The sequence below is a fragment of the Rhizopus delemar genome, genomic scaffold (genome assembly GCF_000149305.1).
Source record: "Rhizopus delemar RA 99-880 supercont3.3 genomic scaffold, whole genome shotgun sequence".
NCBI classification, from domain to species: domain Eukaryota; kingdom Fungi; phylum Mucoromycota; class Mucoromycetes; order Mucorales; family Rhizopodaceae; genus Rhizopus; species Rhizopus delemar.
Window position 1 is genome coordinate 1,410,954 of NW_027137829.1, and position 21,538 is coordinate 1,432,491.

The 21,538-nt window shown below is 41.1% G+C and overlaps 8 protein-coding genes across 8 annotated transcripts; 2 read left to right on the top strand and 6 right to left on the bottom strand.

The window, feature by feature from the left end:
• Window positions 1–1,210: 1,210 nt before the first annotated feature.
• RO3G_04733 (uncharacterized protein) lies at window positions 1,211–5,326 on the bottom strand (the record flags this gene model as incomplete). The annotated part of the gene is made up of 5 exons (XM_067659323.1): window positions 1,211–1,692; window positions 1,858–3,883; window positions 4,057–4,284; window positions 4,333–4,876; window positions 4,983–5,326. 5 exons carry the CDS (start codon window positions 5,324–5,326, stop codon window positions 1,211–1,213), a joined length of 3,624 nt encoding a protein of 1,207 aa, XP_067515424.1.
• A 701-nt stretch (window positions 5,327–6,027) lies between these two features.
• RO3G_04734 (uncharacterized protein) lies at window positions 6,028–7,325 on the top strand (the record flags this gene model as incomplete). The annotated part of the gene is made up of 4 exons (XM_067659324.1): window positions 6,028–6,415; window positions 6,492–6,622; window positions 6,670–6,758; window positions 6,803–7,325. 4 exons carry the CDS (start codon window positions 6,028–6,030, stop codon window positions 7,323–7,325), a joined length of 1,131 nt encoding a protein of 376 aa, XP_067515425.1.
• A 361-nt stretch (window positions 7,326–7,686) lies between these two features.
• On the bottom strand, window positions 7,687–7,944 carry RO3G_04735 (uncharacterized protein; the record flags this gene model as incomplete). The annotated part of the gene is made up of 1 exon (XM_067659325.1): window positions 7,687–7,944. One exon carries the CDS (start codon window positions 7,942–7,944, stop codon window positions 7,687–7,689), a length of 258 nt encoding a protein of 85 aa, XP_067515426.1.
• Window positions 7,945–8,423: 479 nt separating this feature from the next.
• On the bottom strand, window positions 8,424–9,367 carry RO3G_04736 (uncharacterized protein; the record flags this gene model as incomplete). Its single annotated transcript, XM_067659326.1, has 3 exons — window positions 8,424–9,136; window positions 9,179–9,292; window positions 9,349–9,367. 3 exons carry the CDS (start codon window positions 9,365–9,367, stop codon window positions 8,424–8,426), a joined length of 846 nt encoding a protein of 281 aa, XP_067515427.1.
• Window positions 9,368–10,975: 1,608 nt separating this feature from the next.
• RO3G_04737 (uncharacterized protein) lies at window positions 10,976–12,017 on the bottom strand (the record flags this gene model as incomplete). The annotated part of the gene is made up of 5 exons (XM_067659327.1): window positions 10,976–11,030; window positions 11,074–11,164; window positions 11,208–11,365; window positions 11,418–11,790; window positions 11,864–12,017. The coding sequence occupies 5 exons, from the start codon at window positions 12,015–12,017 to the stop codon at window positions 10,976–10,978; spliced, it is 831 nt and encodes a 276-aa protein (XP_067515428.1).
• Window positions 12,018–15,627: 3,610 nt separating this feature from the next.
• RO3G_04738 (uncharacterized protein) lies at window positions 15,628–16,401 on the bottom strand (the record flags this gene model as incomplete). The annotated part of the gene is made up of 2 exons (XM_067659328.1): window positions 15,628–16,138; window positions 16,184–16,401. The coding sequence occupies 2 exons, from the start codon at window positions 16,399–16,401 to the stop codon at window positions 15,628–15,630; spliced, it is 729 nt and encodes a 242-aa protein (XP_067515429.1).
• Window positions 16,402–16,827: 426 nt separating this feature from the next.
• Window positions 16,828–17,795, bottom strand: RO3G_04739 (uncharacterized protein; the record flags this gene model as incomplete). Its single annotated transcript, XM_067659329.1, has 4 exons — window positions 16,828–17,143; window positions 17,219–17,416; window positions 17,500–17,669; window positions 17,724–17,795. The coding sequence occupies 4 exons, from the start codon at window positions 17,793–17,795 to the stop codon at window positions 16,828–16,830; spliced, it is 756 nt and encodes a 251-aa protein (XP_067515430.1).
• Window positions 17,796–20,323: 2,528 nt separating this feature from the next.
• Window positions 20,324–21,099, top strand: RO3G_04740 (uncharacterized protein; the record flags this gene model as incomplete). Its single annotated transcript, XM_067659330.1, has 3 exons — window positions 20,324–20,427; window positions 20,511–20,708; window positions 20,784–21,099. 3 exons carry the CDS (start codon window positions 20,324–20,326, stop codon window positions 21,097–21,099), a joined length of 618 nt encoding a protein of 205 aa, XP_067515431.1.
• Between the last annotated feature and the right edge of the window lie 439 nt (window positions 21,100–21,538).

Sequence of the window (21,538 nt, forward strand, 5' to 3'; positions counted from 1 at the left end):
TCTCAAGGACCGATCAAAAGTCACTGACCAAAGCCAAAAAAGGGCCTCAAGACTTGTTCTGTTTGCAGTCATAGAGAGATCCCTTTGGTCTCATGTGTAACGTTGACGAGCTCAGTAATAGGCCGAGTCCCAAGATGGGCACAATTTCGAGTCTGCTACGGCACTTTTACAACTGGTTTGCATGAAACAGAACATTGCGGTTGTGGCGATCTACAAGATGAAGGCAGAGGGTAAAAGAAGGGGAATAGAGTTTAAGCAAAATGAAATTGGGTGAGTAATCAACATGAAAACAAGAAATTTAAGCCTGTACGATTTCATAGTGAAGCATTATGCTTTAACATGAGTAAAGAACCTAAGGAGAGATTGATTATCATATTTAAAAAGTTCCTGTGCTTCCTTCTCGCATGAAAGGCAAATATTATTTTTTGTTTTAAAGAGCGATTGACAACATAACTAGAATTGAACAAATATCTTTTTTGCTGCTTTGAAAAAAAATAAAAATAAAAAATGATTTGAATGTCAAAAGTGAAATAATCAGTTGTTAGTGTGATGATAACAAGCCCATATTTTTTTTTAATATTAAATTGATCAACTTATTCTTAACAAAACCTACATTTTAGATGTAAACACAAAGAATGGGCCGACGTGAAAGTTAAAACTTACCGGTGTGATTTTCTGAAATTTTTAAATTGCCTCGTTTAAATTTATATTCTCACTGGCTGACTGTTCATATTCTTTATCGTTCATTGTAGAATTTAATAGAGTATTATTGATTGTTTTGCATATTCACACAAGATTGGTATGACGTGTGTCTAACATGAGCTTATATTTACCACATCAACGTCTTGTGTACTAGTAATAGTGAGAGGTACCAGATAAAGCCAATGTTTACAGCTTTAATATACGCTTCTGTGGAGTGATTGAGTTTCCAAAATATACATTGTTAAAGCAAGAAGGACAGTTAACGTTGTCATTACCAAATGAAATGGATGATTGTCCTACAGTTCTACCCTATTCATAAATACGTTTATACCAACAAGACACTCACTGGTTTGTCTAGGAATACGTGCTTTTTAATTTTTTTTTTGTTACTAAAGCAATATATTGTTTATTTGTAGTATACATAATATAGAAAATAGTCATTAACATTAATATATATCTATGTTACAAGTATGTGTACAATAAAGAAGAGCATCGGTTGGCCTGTACATTAACAGAACTGAAAGTATCGCCTTTGACCAGCCGTCTCCTTGTCTTTTTTCTTTTTCATCTTCTTTTCATGCAACTCTATTTGTCGACCTTTGGCCACCACGTTTGGATACCACCACTGGTAGATAAATGTGATTATATAACGTGGCAAGAAGGCCAGAACAACAGCCATCAAAAACGTCATCCAAAACGACCAGGAGCCAAACACCATGTTGGCCACACCATACAGTGTCACTGAAGGGAAGGCACCATAGACGACGACCCACAAGAAGACGATCAAGAGTTCGATGCCCACGAATAAGAATTGAAGCCAGGTCCAGTAGAGGGTGTTGAAGCCGGGAACAAGATTAGCGAGTACGATGGCTGTGACGGCAACAGAAGTAGAAAGCTGCAGATTGGATTCAGGTTCTCCGTTTGCGTTAGGGTTTGAATCATAAAGAAAGTAAAACGCATAAAACACAACAAGGGATTGCCAAATGCCGTCTATAAAGTAAAGCCAAAACCTGAATCGGGTATATAGCTTTCTTTCGATACCTATCGTATACACTTGCGGAAGACTCTTCAAATAAGATGAGGTCATGTCCTGATCGGTAGCGCCTAGGATAGAATGTTAGATGGTTACAATTTCAAAACATCCAATCTTTATACCAAGAACAACAATAGGGGCGAGTGTAAAGATGATATTGTAGAGTTGAAGGAATGAGTAATCATAAAAGATGTTGCCTGACCAGCCACTGTAGATTTGGTACCAGAGAGAGGGAAAGACCCAGAAGACGTTCTTGAAGAAGAAATTCAAGATCATTTCCGATATACGCACATAACTCCAGTGGCCCTGGACGAGCAGCAGCTTGTGAAGAAATCGGAATTGGCAGATGGCATAATCAGCCGCCATCGCGGCTTGAACGCCTTCTTGTCCAGAGATGCCTACACCCACATTGGCCACCTGAATCATGCTCACATCGTTGGCTCCATCACCGACGGCCAGCGTCACCACATCATGCGATCTTCTCACGAGTTCCACCACCTGTGCCTTCTGAAGAGGACTCACACGACAGCAAATCACACTTTTGCAGCGCATGGCGATCTCAAGCATCTTTTGCTGAACCTCTGAAGAATCAAAGACATGAACCAGCGCAGACCCCTCGATCACCAAAGCATGTTCTACGTCCTGTTCGATCTTGTCCAGCTTTTGAGAGATCTCTTCAAAGTTTCTGGCCACCTCCTCTGGCCTGTCTTGACCACGCACGACCCACAACTGCATCTCGCCGTCCAACAGACAACTGGCATAGCCAATGTTGATCGCCGTCTCGAGCTTATCGCCCGTCAGGACCCATATCTTGATCCCAGCCTTGCGGAGGTCCTCAATACAGTCCGGCACGCCTTCCTGCAGCTTGTCTTCGATGCCCGTCGCGCCCAAGAGCCTCAGGTCGACCTCGATCTTCTCCTGCACCCTGGCCGTTCTCTCGACTCGATCCTCGATGGCTGTACTCGCCTCATCCATCTCCTTCTTCCAACCTTCATATTCTTGCTCGCTCAAGATCCGATAGGAAAGCATCAGGGTACGAAGCCCATTCTCTGAAAAGAGATCCACATGTTCATGCGTCTTTGCGATCAGATCCGGCTCGACCTGGCTCAACCTTTGGGCAATGACATTGTCCGCGCCCTTGCAGTACAACACCAGATCATGCCAGGGAGCCGGCCTGCGAACGATCACGCTCATCCGTTTTCGGTCCGAGGTGAAATCCAAGACGTGCAGCAGCTCAAACGTGTATTCTTCTCCCAAGATGTCCACCGTCAGCTGGTTTCCCTTGCGGTCCACAAAGGCAAACCCCGCGTTCTTTGCAGCGTTCACCAAGGCTGCCTCGTCTGGCGATTCGGCCTTGTATTCGATCTGGACCTCGACAGTGTCATCCACCTGGGTGTTCTTCTCGCTCGTGATCGACGCAAATTCTTCTCCCCGTTGCTTCTTCTTCTTTCGATGACGCATGCCTGTCGCGTTCAAGATCTTGCTGCCACTGGATCGAAGGGTGGCCGACAGGGTCTGCTTGTCTCTGGCGCCCGTCGGTGCCTCTGGCTGACCGGCGGTGATCTTTGGCTGGCCGCCTTCTTCCTCCTCCTCGTCCTCTTCTTCTACCGGCCTGCCATCCCTTCCGACCCTTTCAATCACGACCGTGTGACAAAGGGAGAGGAGCATCATGAACTCTTTGATCCGGCTCGACTGATCCTCTTCTAACGTCACTTTGGCATGCTTGAGGTCTCTAAACAGCTGAGGATCTGCAAATGAAAGTCGTTGGGGATCCAGCGAGGCATAGGTCGGTTGAAAGACATCTTTTAATGCCTGCTCATAGTCTCTCAGGATACGATCTCTTTCCTGATCGTGCTCTTCGTTGGTATCGATCGGGCGATGGATGCTCGAGGTGATCAAGGGAGGGGATGCACTGTCGTCTGCCGTCATGCTACTTGCCTGGCCCCGTTCTTCATCCACCTGCTGCTGCTGCTGTTCTTGACGAAGCCGTGCACCGCGCGCCCCTTCGGATTCAGGGGAAAAGCCATTGTTACCGTACCTGACACCGCCTATGGTGCATTCTCTGAATTCCATGATGTTTCGAGTCAAGGTACCTGTCTTGTCTGAAAAGATGTATTCGACCTGTCCTAAATCATCCGATAGGGTCCACTAACAAAAAGTCGGTTGAGCATACAGAGACGCAATCCAGAGTCACTTACCGTCTTGGGTATACAAGGGGATTTCGATGCTTCGTCCCACATGTCAAGGTCACTCCAGATAAAAAACGCCTAGGAGGGGGGGGGTGATCAGAATGAGGGGTGGAAGCATGCCAATGTGCGTACCTGAAATGTCTTTACGAATTCGATAGAAACATAGAGTGAGATGGGTATGATGTTCTGAAAGATGATCAGACTCGACCAGAAATTCAAAAAGCCAACGTAACCCGGTGTACCTGATTGGGCTGTAAACAAGAGGCTCGCACTGTTCTGTATGTCTCTGGACCGAATGACGCCAGCCATGATCGCACACACCAAGCACAAGACGAACAAGACGGCAAAGGCCACAAATATCTACAGAGTAGGCTTCAGCGTCGGCAAGAGAAGTCATGGGCAACTTACCTCTTTGTTCATCTCTCGATCGATCTGACTTCGCTTGCTGGGCGTGTCACCCGAATTCAAAATGATCTTTGTGTCGGTACCGGTGAACAGGACGACGGCAATCGCCCATTTTGTGTTTCGAACGACGTGTCCACGCAAGAGGATCTGGTTGATATCGACCGGCGCCTTGCTTTTCTCTACCCAGCGATCGGCGTGCTCACTCTTGGCCAGTTGGACCAAGGTGCCGTCGAATTGATAGAGATCGGGTGAGGGTGCTTTGGTTTCGACATAAAAGTGAACCTGGTCTAGACAGTCTGTGCCGGATTGAATCTGTCTGTAGTCGGGCAGGCTCTGACGGCCCTTGAGGTTCGTCTCGCCATCGAGATCCTTTGTTTCCACAAAGCAGAGGCCTTCTTTATCCGAGGTGGACAGCAGCAGCGCATCGGCCGGCACACTGTCGCCGTTACGCAGCAGGATAAAGTCGCCCACGCGGACGTTCATGGCCAGCGAGGGATGAAAGGTGCCGTGGGATGGATGGGTGGGATCGAGGGGGAGGTGGGGGTGCCTGGGGTTTTCGAAAGAGTCTGGAGAGAAGGCTGGGCTGGGTGGGTGACTCTGGGTAATTGGTATTGTTGTATCCAATCAAGGTGTGTGTGACATTTTGGTTGTACCGAGCATCGACCTTGTGTCGTTGTAAATCCTCAATGGCATCCTTGAGGGCCGTGATGAACACAACAGCACAGATGGGTAGCAAGGTCAATGCGGGTGATTTGACACCAAAGAGTGGAAGCAACTGGATGATGGCCATGGCCAAGAAATACAAGTTGGCCGGTCGACGAAATTGCTCGAATAGATTCTTTGGAACAAAGGTAATCAGTGTATATTTAGATGTCTTGATCTTGTTGGATGCGTATCTGAGCGGTGGTGTGTACTGGGGAAGTGGCAGGTTGATAAACACACGGCGTCCTCCTGTCTGTATCCTGCGTAACTTGACGGTTGATTCAACTCGTTGCATCCTATGTCCAATGGATAATGTGCGTGATGATCTCTTTCGACTCGATGCTTCTTCATAATATTCGTCTCGCCTATCCCCTTCATCCTCTCTGCTTTTTTTCCAAGGCCATTTCCAAAAAGGCATGATGCGATGTAAAAATAAAAGAAAAAAAGGAAAACAAAGAAAAAATAAAAAAAAAAATTCGTCAAGATAAATGATGTAAGTTCACTGTGTGATATTCTGAGTATCAATCCTGGACTCTGACAGTAAACCAATCGGTGTCTTTTTCCCCCCTTTTTTTTTCATAATAAGGGCTTTGGTTTGATGAATATGAAACTCAGTTTTATTTTGTTTTCTTTTTTCCTATAAGCCCCTCCTCTGGTAGGATGACAACAGCCACAAGCGTGTCTGACAATCACTAAAAACAGACGAATTACTTTATTTGGATATTGTGTGACATGAAAAGAGATGAACCCTACCCTTCTTTTGAATAAAGACAGAATATTTAAGGAAAGACTTAAAGATTCCAATTTGATCTAAATGGTATTATATGATTTTGACCATGACTTTCTTTTTGAAGAATTCTCCTATAAATAAGCGATGATGTTTATTTTCCTATCCAATTTGTTTTGTTTTTTCTTGAATCAACTCACAAGTATCAAAAGATGAAGCATTTAAGTTTACTGAGTAAATAGAGAAACAAAGGGTATTTGGTGTTCATCATGTTCTCTTTAGGTGCAATCACACTGATGCCACTTTTGGTCTCAGCCTTATCAGCGTATGATGTGGGTGAAAAGGCCTGGACTGCGAACGCACTGACTCGGATCACGACAAGTGTCACAGTGACCACCTGGACGGATGCGCCCTATGAAACAGGTAGACACCACCATGATGACGATGATTGGTTTGTAGGAGGAGAGGGAGAAGGAGAAGGAGGAGGAGAAGGAAGAGGAGAAAGAGGAGGAGAAGTGGTAGAAGAGGAAGAGGAAGTGATGGATGGGGTAGATGACGTTTTGGATGAACACATGGAGGACGTCAAGAAGCCTGATCCAACGGACACAAAGAGAACTACGACGACTGTCAAAGGACACAAAGTGACAAAAACCAAAGGTAACCAAAAAAAAAAAAAAAAAAAAAAAAAAAAAAAAAAAAACTTTCCGAAGTAGACTTGCTGATCATCCTCCAGGACCGACAAAGACGGCCAAGAACAAGAACACAAAGACTGCCTGGACTCCTATCATCAAAACGCATCCTTCAAGACCTCCTTTAGCCCAAGTGACTGCATGTAAATCGGAAGGACAGATCGCGTTGACCTATGTAAGACACACTGCCTCATAAAGACCCCACTCACCTATTGTTTACAGAGCGAAGGACCGACGGATGCGACTGCAAAGATTGCTCAGCAACTGAGTGAAGCAGACGCAAGGGCCAACTTTTTCATCAATGCCACATGGTAAGAAGACGATGAAGGCCACCCTGTATTTATCTCTTTTACAGGTTAAATATTCCGCACTATGCTGCCATTGCGTCTGATGTCTACAAAGCAGGTCATTTGATCGGCATGACCTATCGTATGAAGAACGATGATCCCAAGGCGATCAGTGACAGTGAACTGAAGAAGGACATTATAGAAAATGCTCAGGCGATTGAAAAACTCTTGGGTGTTGCCCCTAAATACGTTCGTCTTCACCTGCTGGATCAATCCAATGCACGCATCGAAAAGGTGATGGCTGAATTGGGTTTTGTGACCGTGGGATATAATCTGGACAGTGAGGATTACGTTGAAAAGAACGCGACCGGTCCAGGTTCGGTTCAGGAAGCCTATACGAGGGCCTTCAAGGACTTTTCAGAGAAATTTGGTACGAAGGGATCCTTTGTGGCTATTCACTACGATGTGCCTCAGTCAAGTTCGGTATCTGCTGTAGGACATATTGTGAATACGATTGAGCAAGAAGGCTACATGATGGTTCGCTTGGATGGTTGTCTGAATGATCCAAAGCCTTACAAGAAATGTAAGTGACGTCTAGCGAGTCGCATCTTGCTCACCTTTCATTCTTTAGCTGCTGAGAGTACAGTCTATGTTCACGATCAATTTTCTTACAATCAACCAGACTATCATCAAGGACAAAAATACGTATCCGTAGACAATTCACTTGGTCTTGAAGACCCTCGTGAAGAGCACAACAGTAATACTGGTACGGTCAACAGGAAGAAAACAGCCTTGTTTTATGGTACTTTTGTTATCGCTCTGATCATGTTCTTTTTATAAGAAATGTTTCCACACAAAAAAAAAAGCAGAAAAAACAAAAAACACACACAAAAAAAAATAAAATAAAAACCAAAAGACTTTGTCTTTACGCGTCAATTCCAATTGGGTTATTTTATTCAATACGAGCCAACAAACGATGAAGGGTTCTATGTACTTTTTCCAATTCATCCGATACTTGAGCAAGACCTTCTTCTTCATAATGACCAGCATCAAAGGCGCCTTCAGTATATTGAGAATCAATGATACGAAGTTTGTCTTGAAGCTTTTCAATATCATCCGCTGTATATTTCGTATAACTCACACGATTGGATTCTCTGGCAATTTCCATCAATTGTCGATGAAGGTTCTCAAGATTCTTTACCATTGGCATTTTATTAATAAAAGAGGGGGTGTGAATCAAAAAGAAAAGGGAAAAAAAAAGTTTATTTTATACTTTTCAAACTGTGTCTCATGATGGAGAAGGAACGATGGGAAAATTCATGCAGTTTTCTTTTAAAAAAAGAAAAAAAAAAAACGTATGACTACAACAAACAAAATACACCTTCTTTTTATAAAATCTTCTTTTCACTTGTCAAGCAAAATTAAATGGATTCAAATACTGTAGTGCAACTCATCTGACTTGTTTATAAACTTTATTTTACGGACCCCCCTCCCTTTTTGCATATACTTTGGGAAAATTCAATGAAACATGTAAATTGATTTTTATAAGCCTTCATTCTTTCAGTGAATGTCCTCCTTCTTGTACACATTCAAAATAGATCAAAACAATGGGGTTTTTTTTTATTTAAAAAAAAAGGGGCCTGTTTTCAAACCAAAGAGGAGGTGGAACGGTTCATAAAAATGAGAAACTTAATCCCAACCAGAAGTAGCGGGAGCCGTGTTGACATCATCAGCCCAATCACCGACAGCATCAGCAGAGGGAGCTTCAGCAGACCAATCAGCCGCATTACCAGCAAAACTAGCAGGGCCTTCAGCTTCGATCGTCCAATCTTGTTCTTCAGTCGTAGCACCCCATTCGACATTACGACCGGCCTCTTCCAATTCAGCAGCTTCGTTTTCCTTTTCAATTTCCTCAGGGTCACGGTAAAAGAACATGTCGACCATGACATCCCAAGGAGTAGCATAATCCAAGGTACCACGAAGACGAAGGACAGCACGGGCCAAGAGCCAGTAGATCAAACCGATCGCATGCTTACCCTTGTTGTTGGTAGGAATGACGACATCGACATATTGAAGCGAGGCATCCGTGTCCGCAAGAGAGATCACAGGGATATTGACATACGAGGCTTCCAAGATGGCTTGGAAATCAGAACGAGGATCGGTACAGATGACCAAGCGAGGTTCACGGAAGGAACGGGTGATGTAATTGGTAAACGTACCTGGCGTGAAGCGACCCACGACCGCTTCGGCGCCAATGTAGCGAGCAAACTTCAAGGCGGCACGGTGGCCGTAGGGACGAGCAGAGACAACCACAATGTCCGCAGGGTTCTCGATCGCTGCAATCACACGAGCAGCAAAGATGAGCTTTTCCCACGTCTTGCCAAGGTTAATCAAGTGAACACCTGGGGAATGTTAGTCAAAGGTCATTGCCATTCTTTATTTACCATCAGCTCGACGCTTAAAGACATAGGGAGCCATGCGGGTGTTGAGGTTCTTGGCGCCAAGGTGGGCTTGAGCAGCCAATAAGAGTTGAAGGTCTTCTTCAGTAGGGTTCAAAACTGGTAATCATTCGTTTTAATTAAAACAGATTTTATATATATAAAAAAAAACTTACTAGTAGGAACTTTAGACATTTTTTTTTAGAGTAGGACGGCTATCGTTTGTTTTCTGACAAGAGTTAAGGTGCAGTTTTTGGGTAGAAGGCCAAATAAGTCCAGGTTTAAAGAAGAAGAAGAAAAAAAAAAAAAAGCAGACGAGATGTTGGACGGTTTTATTGAAAAAATCTTTTCTTCAAATTTCAAACCCAATTGAAACGCCACATTTTTTTTAACCGTGCGCATCACAAAGCAGCCAGAGAAAGAGAGAAAGAGAGAAAGAGAGAAAGAGAGAGAGAGAGAGGGAGAAAGGAAACCAAGGATGATTGGATGGAGGAAAAAGCAGATGAGTCAACAAGAGGATAAAAGAACAAGGACCATGTGGTGCGAACGCTTTATTTTCTTTACACTTTATTCTTTTTACGCTTTAAAGACAGTTGGCTCCTATAAAAAAAAACAAGAGCCTCCTTGGACAGCGGGTGAGGACATTCATTCTTTCGCAAGGATCATGCTCTGTCATTCTTCACCGCATGGTGTCTGTCCTGTGCTAAACCCTTGGCTCAACCGATCCTTATTCGTGCTTTCCATCAGCACCCACCAGGGACCCTTTCGTTTTGAAGCTCACTTTATAGTACAGATTCAAACACAATGACCGGTTGAACTCATTTCATCGTCCGGCTTGCATCAGAACAGGAAAAAGACGGATCGAGTTGGGGGCTCTTTGCCATGGTGTGTAGGCCGACCGTGGTACAGTGACCTCTCTGGAGGCCGTGACCTCTTGTCCTCCCTCTTCAACCACAGAAGGGAGGTTGAGAAAAAATGACGGTGGTACAGCAAGGACTGACATCTGGTCCCGTTCTTTCTTTTTTGGTAGGTGGAAACCAAGACGCCGACTTGCTTTCCAATCTGTCCATCTCAGCTTCAAAGCAGCCCCTCTCCTCTTTCAAGCCTGTGATGCCATGTCATGGATGGATCCAAAAGGACCCCTTTGGCTGGTTTCCATCTTGAGCAGAGAGATGGAGTGGAGAGCTCAACTGGTTTGCTGGACCAACATGGAAGTGACAAGGATCCAACTTGCTTTGATCCCTCCACTGGATAGGGTGATGTGAAAGGGTTGTGCTTTGGTCTGGCATCGATCTCATGGGATGAGATCTTCTTTTTTTGACGCGTCAAGTATGCTTGTTTCTTGAATCTTTTTAAGCCTGTAGAAAAGAGGGCATGGAGTTTAGAGTGGACAAGAGATGTCTTTAGATGGATCGTATCTGTCGATAGCGCCCTCTCTCTTTCTGTTTCGCATCATTTCCATCTTTACACCTATTTCCCAGACTAAAACATGGCCCACCTCATGTCGAGGATGTAACCCGATAGAGAGTCCAGAGAACCTGTTTGATCTTGTCCAGTCTATCTGTGAAGAATCAAATCATGTCTCCGCCCCTTGTTTTTTCATCCATCGATCTAACCCCTCTCTCTCTCTCTTATTATTTTGCATGACATAGATGAGGAGTGCATGAGACCTGATGGTGTCTCAGACAATGAAATGGATCGTGTATGTTTCATGTAAATAAGGAGAACAGATAAGGAGAAATAGACTTTAATTTAGGTACAAAAAATAAAATAGAAACTGTAGACAATGATCATAAATAGAGATTAAAAGGTATACATTTTTTCCATGGCCTGACGTTGAAGGACACCATGTTGAAATCTACAGAAGGGGTTAGATGTGGGTCGTAGGAGAATGTTCTTACTTTTTCAATGTTTCATTTTCTTGAGAGAGTCTTTCGACTTCAGACAATAATTCATTTTGCATACTCTTCAGATGTTGAAGTTGTTGAACGGCTAAAGAGAGATGAGTCACAGAAAGTAGGATGAGATGACTTACTTCGGGTCAATAAAGCCGCTTTACTCATCTTTTTGTTATTGCAGCCAGGTAAATGCTTTCTTAATTCATCAAAGCCATCCTTGATCTGGGCCCGTCGTTTTTGTTCTGATTGAATATGGATCTGACGACGCATCTCTGCGCTTGACAGGCTGTGAAGACTATGAGAAAATCCGATTAGACATACTGCTTGGTCGGCTCTATCGCTCTTACTCTTCCGATCGAGTCGTGCACTCTTCCTCCGTCTTTTTCTTCTTGTTTTGATGCTCGTGTGTGGAAGGTGAGCGTTTACGTTTGTGACGCTTGGATTCCATCTTTTTTTCATAGGTCTCCTTTGAATATTCCAAGAATTCAGTGTGATAGAATTCGACAGGCACCGCATTCGCACGGTCAATCATCTCCTTGACGCGAGCCGTGGTGGGATTGGAAAATTTTGTATCGATCGGTGACATCAGTTCTGGGTTGGAGGGATGAAAGTGAGGTGGAGAGGGAGAAGGGGAAGGAGACAGGCTGGATTCTGGACTCGTCGGCTGTACTTTCTCTTGAAGATAGCCCAGGCGTTGGATGGCATACGGAGGTGAATAGCCTATGGGAAAAGAGGTGAAGGCTTTGGAGAGGGTCGGGTTAGGTGTCCATTCGATAGACATTGGATTTCTTACCTGGATAGGTCGAGTAAGATTCTTCATAGCTTGTCACAGGGGGGTCGTTCTTTTCGTCTGCTGTCGTTGTCGTTTTCAATCCAGGGTCAATATCGACCATCATTGATCCACTGGAATAATCGTATGTTGTGTTGGATAAAACGATTTCACTCATAGGGTTTTATTGAAAAAGGAAAGTAAGTGGGGTCTTTGTAAGGAAAGGAATTGGGTGAACGCGGTGAAGAAAAGAAAAGGATAAAGAATAAAAAAAAGATTTTTTTTTATTTTATAGACAAAAAAAAAGGAACTGTTGTTTCAATAGCCGATCATCTTGGTCAATCATCCTGTTCTTCAAATGAGCCAAAGGGATGTGTTCTCTCAATTGTCATTGATTGTCTTGTACTTTTAGAAAAGTGAATGGATATGGTTTGAATAAAAGGTGATGTTACAAGATGAGAGCTTTTATATTTTATTTTTCATTTGCATCTTCATTGTTACACGACGACTCCTTTTCTTACTCCTTTCTTACTACTTGTTTTTATACTAGCGTTTAATAATTCCATTAAAATAAATACTCTAGAACATCTCTTTTTTTCTTATTTCTCTTTGTCATCTTTCCCTTTCTCGCTATTCCAAATACTACCAGTAATAAGAACAAAAAAAAAAGAAAACTAAAATAATAAAAAACGTGGTTTATTACTGTGTTACTCATTAATAAATAACAGCGACAGTTTGGGTTACAGTTGAGATTCAGATTGACTAGAATTTTTTTTTTGGGACGAGTAACCTTACATCTTGTACATTGTCTCCTATCACTTCCTGTCTCACTCGATTATCGTTTTTCCCCGGTTTTTTTTTCTTTTCTTTATGGCTTGTGCTCTTTTTTGTTACAACAGAGTCATGGATCCTCCCTTTGTAAAAAGAGTACAAGGTGATCCACCCTAGATCACACCAAAATAAGCTCAAGATGTCTCGTATTCATCTGTAGACGGGATTCTTTTTCACACTCTAGAAATAAACCAAAGTAAAAATATCACGATACTTTTTTTTTTTTTTTTTTTTAAAAAAAAAAGAATTGAATGGAATCATACCAACTGTTTTTGAAAACAAAGAGAGCTTTGACTGTCCAAAGCAGACTTCAATGCCTCTGTTGGAAAAAGATCCGTGGCAGACAAGCGTCAACGAGTGTTTTTTTGGTTTGAACTCATTCACTGTCACGGTGACCAGGCCTGTGCCTTGATCCAACAGACAGTGGTGCACTCTCTTTTGCTTTTCTGTCTAAAGACATCAGTGAGGTTCTGAAAAGACAGAGAGTGAAAGGAGAGGTGGTCTGTGGATTTGATATTCCCCCCTCTCTCTGTTCGCTGGATGGCTCACTGTCTTGTTTTCATTCCTCTTTTTGACATGCCTCTTGTCTGATCTCAAAAGTGACCCTTTTTTTGTTTTTGTATTTCAACCTCTGGGTATTTGTTTAAACAGATGCTATCCAACTTTCTGTTGGGATCCTATCTGAAGCATCCGTTTGTAGCCAAAGAGAGAAAAAGTGAATCGTCTTGTTTTGTGATTGAATGCTCAGGTTCAAGTCCTCCGTTGGTGGAGTGGGATGACAGGCCTGGTTTGTTTAAAAGAATCATGGCTTGTTTCATCCTGTCCACTGGGATCAGGAGAAAGAAGATGGGTCAGAAAACAAAGCCCAAACGAGGTCCACTGGTAAAACAGGGTGGGACCAAAAGAAAAAAAAAAAGTCAAACATCCTTCTTTTAGGCTATGTCATGGATTTGTTGGTGAAAAAGGAATGAAAATAGAACTTGGATGATCAACCTGATTCAGTGGGATGTTTTATAAAAAAAGACAGACAGTTGGTTCTCTTTCAAAAAAAAAAAAAAAAAGAGAGAAATCGAGCAAGATGACATAATAAAAATGAAAAAAAAAGGGGGAAATCTTATTGTCATCTATTTATTTTGATAATCCCCAAACATGACTCGAATTGACAAGTCATAAGAAGACGAACTGATTTTAATCCACCGAAGGGTAACACACATTCACTCAGCCATCTCTTTGTTCGTGAAACAGGTCTTGGATGATGTAAGAAGAATGCATATATTAGATGGCTTGATCAGATTAATTTCACCCCGGCTTATTTTCTTCTTATCTTTTTTTTACTTGCATGCATTCCTAGTCAAAATAAAAGATAAAAATACACTTTGTTGTAATACAACGTTATCCAAGTCTCTTTGACTGTAAGCATTGACTTGTGTATTCAATCGATTGCATATGTCAATAAATAATCAAAGTCGACTTATCTGACAAGCTTAGGATCATCTTGATTGACACATGTCTTTCAAAAGATAGATAAAAGGAAAGGAAGGGGGGTTATCTATTGATTTGATATTTACCTGATAAAGAAAAGAAAAAGGAGGAGGGGGAAAAAAAGACAAGTCCTATCTTGATAATAAAAAGTAAAAGAGAGAGAGAGAGAAAAAAAAGGGGAGAGAACGCGTTATTATAAAGGTGATTGACGTATATTTTCTTTACGGATCGGAATGGAGATAAGAATAGAGCTTTTATCCGGATTTGCCAAGTTTAGAACGCGTGTTGAAGTGGACTATATAACCAATCGATCCCCTTCTTCTTGTTCATCTTCTTCTTTCACTTTATATTTTTTAATTATTCAACATGAATTCATCCACTGATATTCAACACGCAATGGAACTTCTCTCAAAAGGAAAATCAACTTGCGCTGTTTGTGGATCTTATGTTCATATGACAAGTAAGCTACTCATTTCTTCTTTACTTGGTCTAATTCATTTCTTTTTTTTTTTCTTAATAGAACATTGTCCTGTGGTCCCATAAAACAAAACAAAAAAAAAATAATGGCATTATTTTAAACCTTCATCTTTTAAACCTTCATACCATCCTTTCAATGTATTTTTATTGTGCTTTATGTTTCTTTCTATGATTTTTTTTATGAAAAAGGGGATTCTTTTTTAATATGCTTTATGTTTTTAATAAATATAATCAACATTTGACAGCTATCATGATCAAAAGAAGCAAGAAAAAAGGCCGTATCTTTTGTAAATAAACAATGGCTCGTGATTTTTAATTGAAAAAAAATCCCGATTCTTCCTTTCATGTCATTGTCAACAGGATTTTCCTTATCTTTTTTGACATGTGAAAACCAAAACAACAAATAAAACCAAAAATCACTGGTTTCCAAGACAACGTGTTTTATTACAAAGTCAGAAATTGGCTCATTCTTTGCTACCTTCTATTTTCATCACCTCAGTCCATCCTACGCGTCAGGCACTTGTCCCCTTCTTTCAACGAAAAAGGAAAGGATGAAAAAGAAAAGGGGAATCGCTTCGATTATGCTCTCCATCAGACCGATTCCTTTCTCTCTCCTTCTTTTTTTGTTTGTAGTTTCCAAACTATCGTCACCACCGATGGTCTCATCCATTGATTTCAAAAAAAAAGGGGATTTATAAGCCATCTTTAAAAAAACAAGGGGGACAGGTCCTATCCGATCCTACATCATTTCTTTTTTTGGATGTTCTTTAAACACCTTTGCTTTACCCAAACCTGCAGTCAGAGTTGGGAAAAGGGGGGGGGTAAACTATAAAGTTTTAAGGGACAGAACACAAAGTCCTGCATTTATTTTACTTTAAAAAAAAAACGGTGGTCCTGAATTGAAATCTCCCCCTCCCTTTTTTTTGAAAAACAAAGATTGAATCATGTTCAATAGCACACAAAGGTTTATTATAATTCTTATTCAAACAATAGAGTCATTATTGGTAGGCATTGGCACCGATACACTGAGAGACAGGGACAAAGGTATATCCTTTTGATTTCACATAATCAAGAATCCAAGGCACAAGCTCATTCACAGTCTGATCATAGACCTCATGTTGAAGAGCGATATGTCCCTTGGTCGGCTCGAGGTCCAACACGGTCTTGTAGGCTTCCTGTTCTGAAGCCAAGTCATGCGTCTCCCAATCTTTGGTGTCAATGTCCCAGAGGATGATGGAGTAACCCAAGTCACGCAAGACCTGGACCGCATTGCTGTCCAGGTCACCTTCAGGAGGTCGCATCAACGCCGGACGTTCACCGATCGCCTTGTAGATAATGTCCGATTCCTTGTTCATCTGTTCCCGGATCGTTTCTTCACTGGCCCCGGTCAGGACCTGATGTTGGTAGGTATGGCTGCCGATCTCATGGCCCATGTCTTTATAATGTCTGATCACGTCCATATAGGACTTTTCACCCTCAGGCGTAGACACCGAGTCCTGTTCGACATCACTATACATGGGTCAGTCCGAGTCTGGATCTGGTTTGTTTACTTACACCCAATTTTTACCATTGATAAAGAAAGTGGCCTGAATGCCTTCCTCATGTAACCTTGTCGCCAGATTCCATGTCAGTTCACTCGGTCCGTCATCAAAGGTCAAGGCGAATTGCTTTGATTGGATACAGGACCGATAGATATCACCCGCTCCTCTTTTCACAGGAACAGCAAGGGCCGAGGAGAAGACCAAGGTGGCCAAGAGAGAATTGAAATACATGGTGAATACAAAAGAAAAGAAGTAGTAGATCAAGCTTTACTTATACTTTTTTTTTCTAAATCGTATGCAAAGAAGAAACCTCTTTTGATTTGCATAAAAATTAAGGGGCTGGAAAGAGGGAGAAAGAGAGAGAAGGGCGGGATAAAACAAGGAAAACAACACATCATGAAAACGATAGAGTCCAATTGAAATAAATTAACCTCCTTTTACTTTATATAAAAAAAAACAGTAAGGTTTAATAAACTCTTCAAGGGAATCCCCTTTTCACATCAACACCATTTTTCTCTCAAGTGGCGCAAAGAATACGTTCAAGCAAAGGAGAAAACAAGGGGTTCGAAATGATTCAATTCAGATTTTAAAAGGGGATCTCTCTCTCTCTCTCTTTATCCGTGTCACACCAATGATTGACAAAACAAATTACTTTATTTATTGATAAGGTTCTACACCAATGCAGTCAGAAGCAGTTACAAATTGATAGTTTTTAGATTTAACATAGTCAATAGCCCAAGGAATCAGCTCATTCACAGTCTGGTTATAGACTTCATGTTCAAGTGTAATGTGGCCAACTGTTCCGGTCGTATCCTTGTCCATCTCTTGATAGGCTGACTTTTCTTGAGTAAAGTCGTGAGCTCTCCAGTCGTTGGTGTCAAGGTCCCAGTTGACGACGCTATAGCCGAGCTTCTTCAAGACAGCAAGTGCATTGGCATCATAAGATCCAGTGGGAGGACGCATGAGAGCAGGTCTATGGATCATCCGTTAAATGATGTGCACAAAGCCATTGAAATAGAAAAAATAGAAAAAAAAAAAAAAAGCTTACCTTTTTCCGATGGCTTTGAAAATAATATCAGATTCGGTATTCATTTGGTATTCAATGTCTTGCTCGGATAAACCTTGAAGTTCCTTGTGCTCATAAGTATGGCTGGCTACTTCATGGCCCATGTCATAGTAATGTTTGATGACCTCCATGTAGGTCTTTTCACCTTCTGATGTCGTCAACTTGTCAGTCTCAACATTGCTAATAGGATCATCATCAGTACAATGTCTTCACATTACTTTTTTTCTTTTTTTTTTTTTTTTGTTTTTTGTCTCGCAACTCACACAAAGTTCTTGCCATTGATGAAAAAGGTGGATCGAATGCCTTGTGCATTGAGAGACTTGGCCAAGTCCCAAGAGTATTGGTAAGGTCCGTCATCAAAGGTCATTGCAAACACACCCGAACGATTACAAGAGATGTAGACACCATCTGCATTGACGTTGGTAGGTGCACGCTAGTGAGAAATCGTTAGCAACAACATCCCCTTGTCGAGACAGGCACGACTTACAGCACGAAGAATGGGGTTTCCAACAACAGCCGTAGCTGCGACAGCTAAAGAAATCAGACAATGAAAGTACATTTTGTATGATTTATAAAAAAAAAAAAAACACAAAGTGAATCGAAAACTCGTCGACTATTTATGTTCTCTTTGAGACCTTGGCCCTCTTTTTCATCCATCCTAAAAGCGTCTCATCTTGTTACTATTTTCGTTCCAACTTTGCCAATACTCAACACAAAATAAAGTGATTTATAAAAATAGAAAAAATTTGCTTTTTCCTGGTAAAAAAGAAAAAGAAAAATTAAATAAAGATCAGATTATCCAATACGTTTCAATGGTTTATTTATTCGTATTTCACAAGACCACCGTGTGCACATTGTGTCTTGTAGAAATCGCTTTGACCCGGGTCAGATCAAAAGAGAAGAAGAAAAAGAAACCAAGAGCCTCTTTAGGATCAAGGACAGAGATGAATAGAGACTAATAACTACTGTGTTCCCGGGCGCTGTTTCCCGAGTTCTTATTTCATTTTTGCGGATTTTGTTTTTCAATTAGTATTTTCTATTTTCAACAATTCAAAACGGGTCCTTTTTTTCTCTATGACTTTAAGTTTCAGAATTAGATCCAAATGACAAAATGCTAGGTCAAAAAATGGGAGAAAGAGCTAGCTGCTAAAGCATCGAGAAGCAATTCAGAAAAGCAGTAAAACTTATACATTGATGCGCAAAGATGTCTTTTTGCATACGATGTTAAGTTTAAACTTTTTAAGGATGCAAAACCTGCTAGGATTGCGGGCATTGCCGAGCGTACTGTTCAAGGCTGAGCACAGAGATTAATAAATGAGTCTGGTTGGGATATCGATGAGAAACAAACGAACAAGATCAATCTCAAAAAAAAAAGGCCAACTACAGGATGAACATAAAGAAATCCTTTATCAACTTCTTTGATGAATACTCCCTTTCTTAATCGAGAACGTCAGATGCAGTAGAAGGTTTGGTGAAACAACTTGTGAGTTTCAGCTTAAATGATACTGTTGTTGGTGACTTTATATTGCATGAGTGCGACTTTACAATGAAAAAAAAAAAGTTACACTTCATCCTGTAATAAGAAAGGACGAGGATAGAGTTAAGAAGCGCCTAGCTCGGGTAAAGCAGTAGGCAGAAAGTGATATGGGGGTTTTTTTTTTGAAGAATTGTATCTTTATTGAAGAATCTGACTTCAATATTAGCACGAGATTATCTACTGTGCGCTCTATACACAGTGCTCTAGCCATAATCACCAGGCCGCTGATTAAGGCAATATCTTATTCAGTACTTGATGTCGTATCTGCCTTTGGTGTTTTGACTATTGAAGTAAGAATTCCAAAGTTTTCTAAAAAAAAAGTTGAAAGCGGACTCAAGAGAAAGGCAGGTGGCTGAAAACAAGCAACTCCTAAAGGAACTACAACAGGTCGTTATTTAAAGTTCGCTTCAAATATATTGGATGTGATGGATAAACTACTTGGAAATGAAAGGGCTTTATCTAGTCATAAATAGTACAACCATTCTACCTCAAATGAGGTGGATAAAATGATGACAAGCAGAGGATATAAATGTGTCTATCTTCTCTCTTATTCTGCAGAGCTTAATGTGATAGAGCGATCCTGGTCGATTGTTACAAACATAATCAAACGCAATAAATTTAACGACAAAGAGGATTTGGGGCTTACGATTTCTGATGGATGTAGTGATGTTCCTATTCGCTACCTGAAGGCTATTATCTAGCATTCTGTGAATCACTTTGAGAACTGTCTCAATCAAACTCATATTAACAATAAATATATTTATAATAACAAGCATCTCCACTTGAACATGTGTGTTTCCTTTTGCTTAGAAGGGCTGCTAATGAAAAAAGAAAATCCGCAAGTTGGATACATGAAAATCCACGAATGAGAAAAGTAGGAAACCGGAAATTGGGAAATGAAGCCCTGTTAATTAATTAATGCCCAAGTCGGGTGCTTGCGCCGAGAGCACTGTAGTTATTAGTCTCTATTCATCTCTGTCCTTGATCCTAAAGAGGCTCTTGGTTTCTTTTTCTTCTTCTCTTTTGATCTGACCCGGGTCAAAGCGATTTCTACAAGACACAATGTGCACACGGTGGTCTTGTGAAATACGAATAAATAAACCATTGAAACGTATTGGATAATCTGATCTTTATTTAATTTTTCTTTTTCTTTTTTACCAGGAAAAAGCAAATTTTTTCTATTTTTATAAATCACTTTATTTTGTGTTGAGTATTGGCAAAGTTGGAACGAAAATAGTAACAAGATGAGACGCTTTTAGGATGGATGAAAAAGAGGGCCAAGGTCTCAAAGAGAACATAAATAGTCGACGAGTTTTCGATTCACTTTGTGTTTTTTTTTTTTTTATAAATCATACAAAATGTACTTTCATTGTCTGATTTCTTTAGCTGTCGCAGCTACGGCTGTTGTTGGAAACCCCATTCTTCGTGCTGTAAGTCGTGCCTGTCTCGACAAGGGGATGTTGTTGCTAACGATTTCTCACTAGCGTGCACCTACCAACGTCAATGCAGATGGTGTCTACATCTCTTGTAATCGTTCGGGTGTGTTTGCAATGACCTTTGATGACGGACCTTACCAATACTCTTGGGACTTGGCCAAGTCTCTCAATGCACAAGGCATTCGATCCACCTTTTTCATCAATGGCAAGAACTTTGTGTGAGTTGCGAGACAAAAAACAAAAAAAAAAAAAAAAGAAAAAAAGTAATGTGAAGACATTGTACTGATGATGATCCTATTAGCAATGTTGAGACTGACAAGTTGACGACATCAGAAGGTGAAAAGACCTACATGGAGGTCATCAAACATTACTATGACATGGGCCATGAAGTAGCCAGCCATACTTATGAGCACAAGGAACTTCAAGGTTTATCCGAGCAAGACATTGAATACCAAATGAATACCGAATCTGATATTATTTTCAAAGCCATCGGAAAAAGGTAAGCTTTTTTTTTTTTTTTCTATTTTTTCTATTTCAATGGCTTTGTGCACATCATTTAACGGATGATCCATAGACCTGCTCTCATGCGTCCTCCCACTGGATCTTATGATGCCAATGCACTTGCTGTCTTGAAGAAGCTCGGCTATAGCGTCGTCAACTGGGACCTTGACACCAACGACTGGAGAGCTCACGACTTTACTCAAGAAAAGTCAGCCTATCAAGAGATGGACAAGGATACGACCGGAACAGTTGGCCACATTACACTTGAACATGAAGTCTATAACCAGACTGTGAATGAGCTGATTCCTTGGGCTATTGACTATGTTAAATCTAAAAACTATCAATTTGTAACTGCTTCTGACTGCATTGGTGTAGAACCTTATCAATAAATAAAACACATTTGTTTTTTGGATTTTTATCTTTGATGCTTGAATCATCATATGAAGCGTATTGAATTGAAAACCTAGGATTGATCATACCTTGTTCGGAATCAATATGCTGTTCTCCTTGTTGCTTAGAAATCATAATGCTTCTAAGTGATGAATCATTTGTTGGGTATGATTCATCATCTGTTCCTTTGTCTTGGCTAGAGCACAGATGTTGTCTAAGTGAAAGACAAAGCAAAGACCTATTTTCCTGAGAGGTTCCAGGGCATATTTCAAAAGCTTTGAGAAAATCCTTGGCGTTACATTCGAACCCAATGTTAGGGATCTGTATTTGTAGATCACTCTTTGATGTAAGAAAGTCGAAATCTCTTGAACTCTTGTGAATCGATACTATCGCATGTGCATCTCTCAAATCGACGTTGCAAATGTAATCATCTTTCCC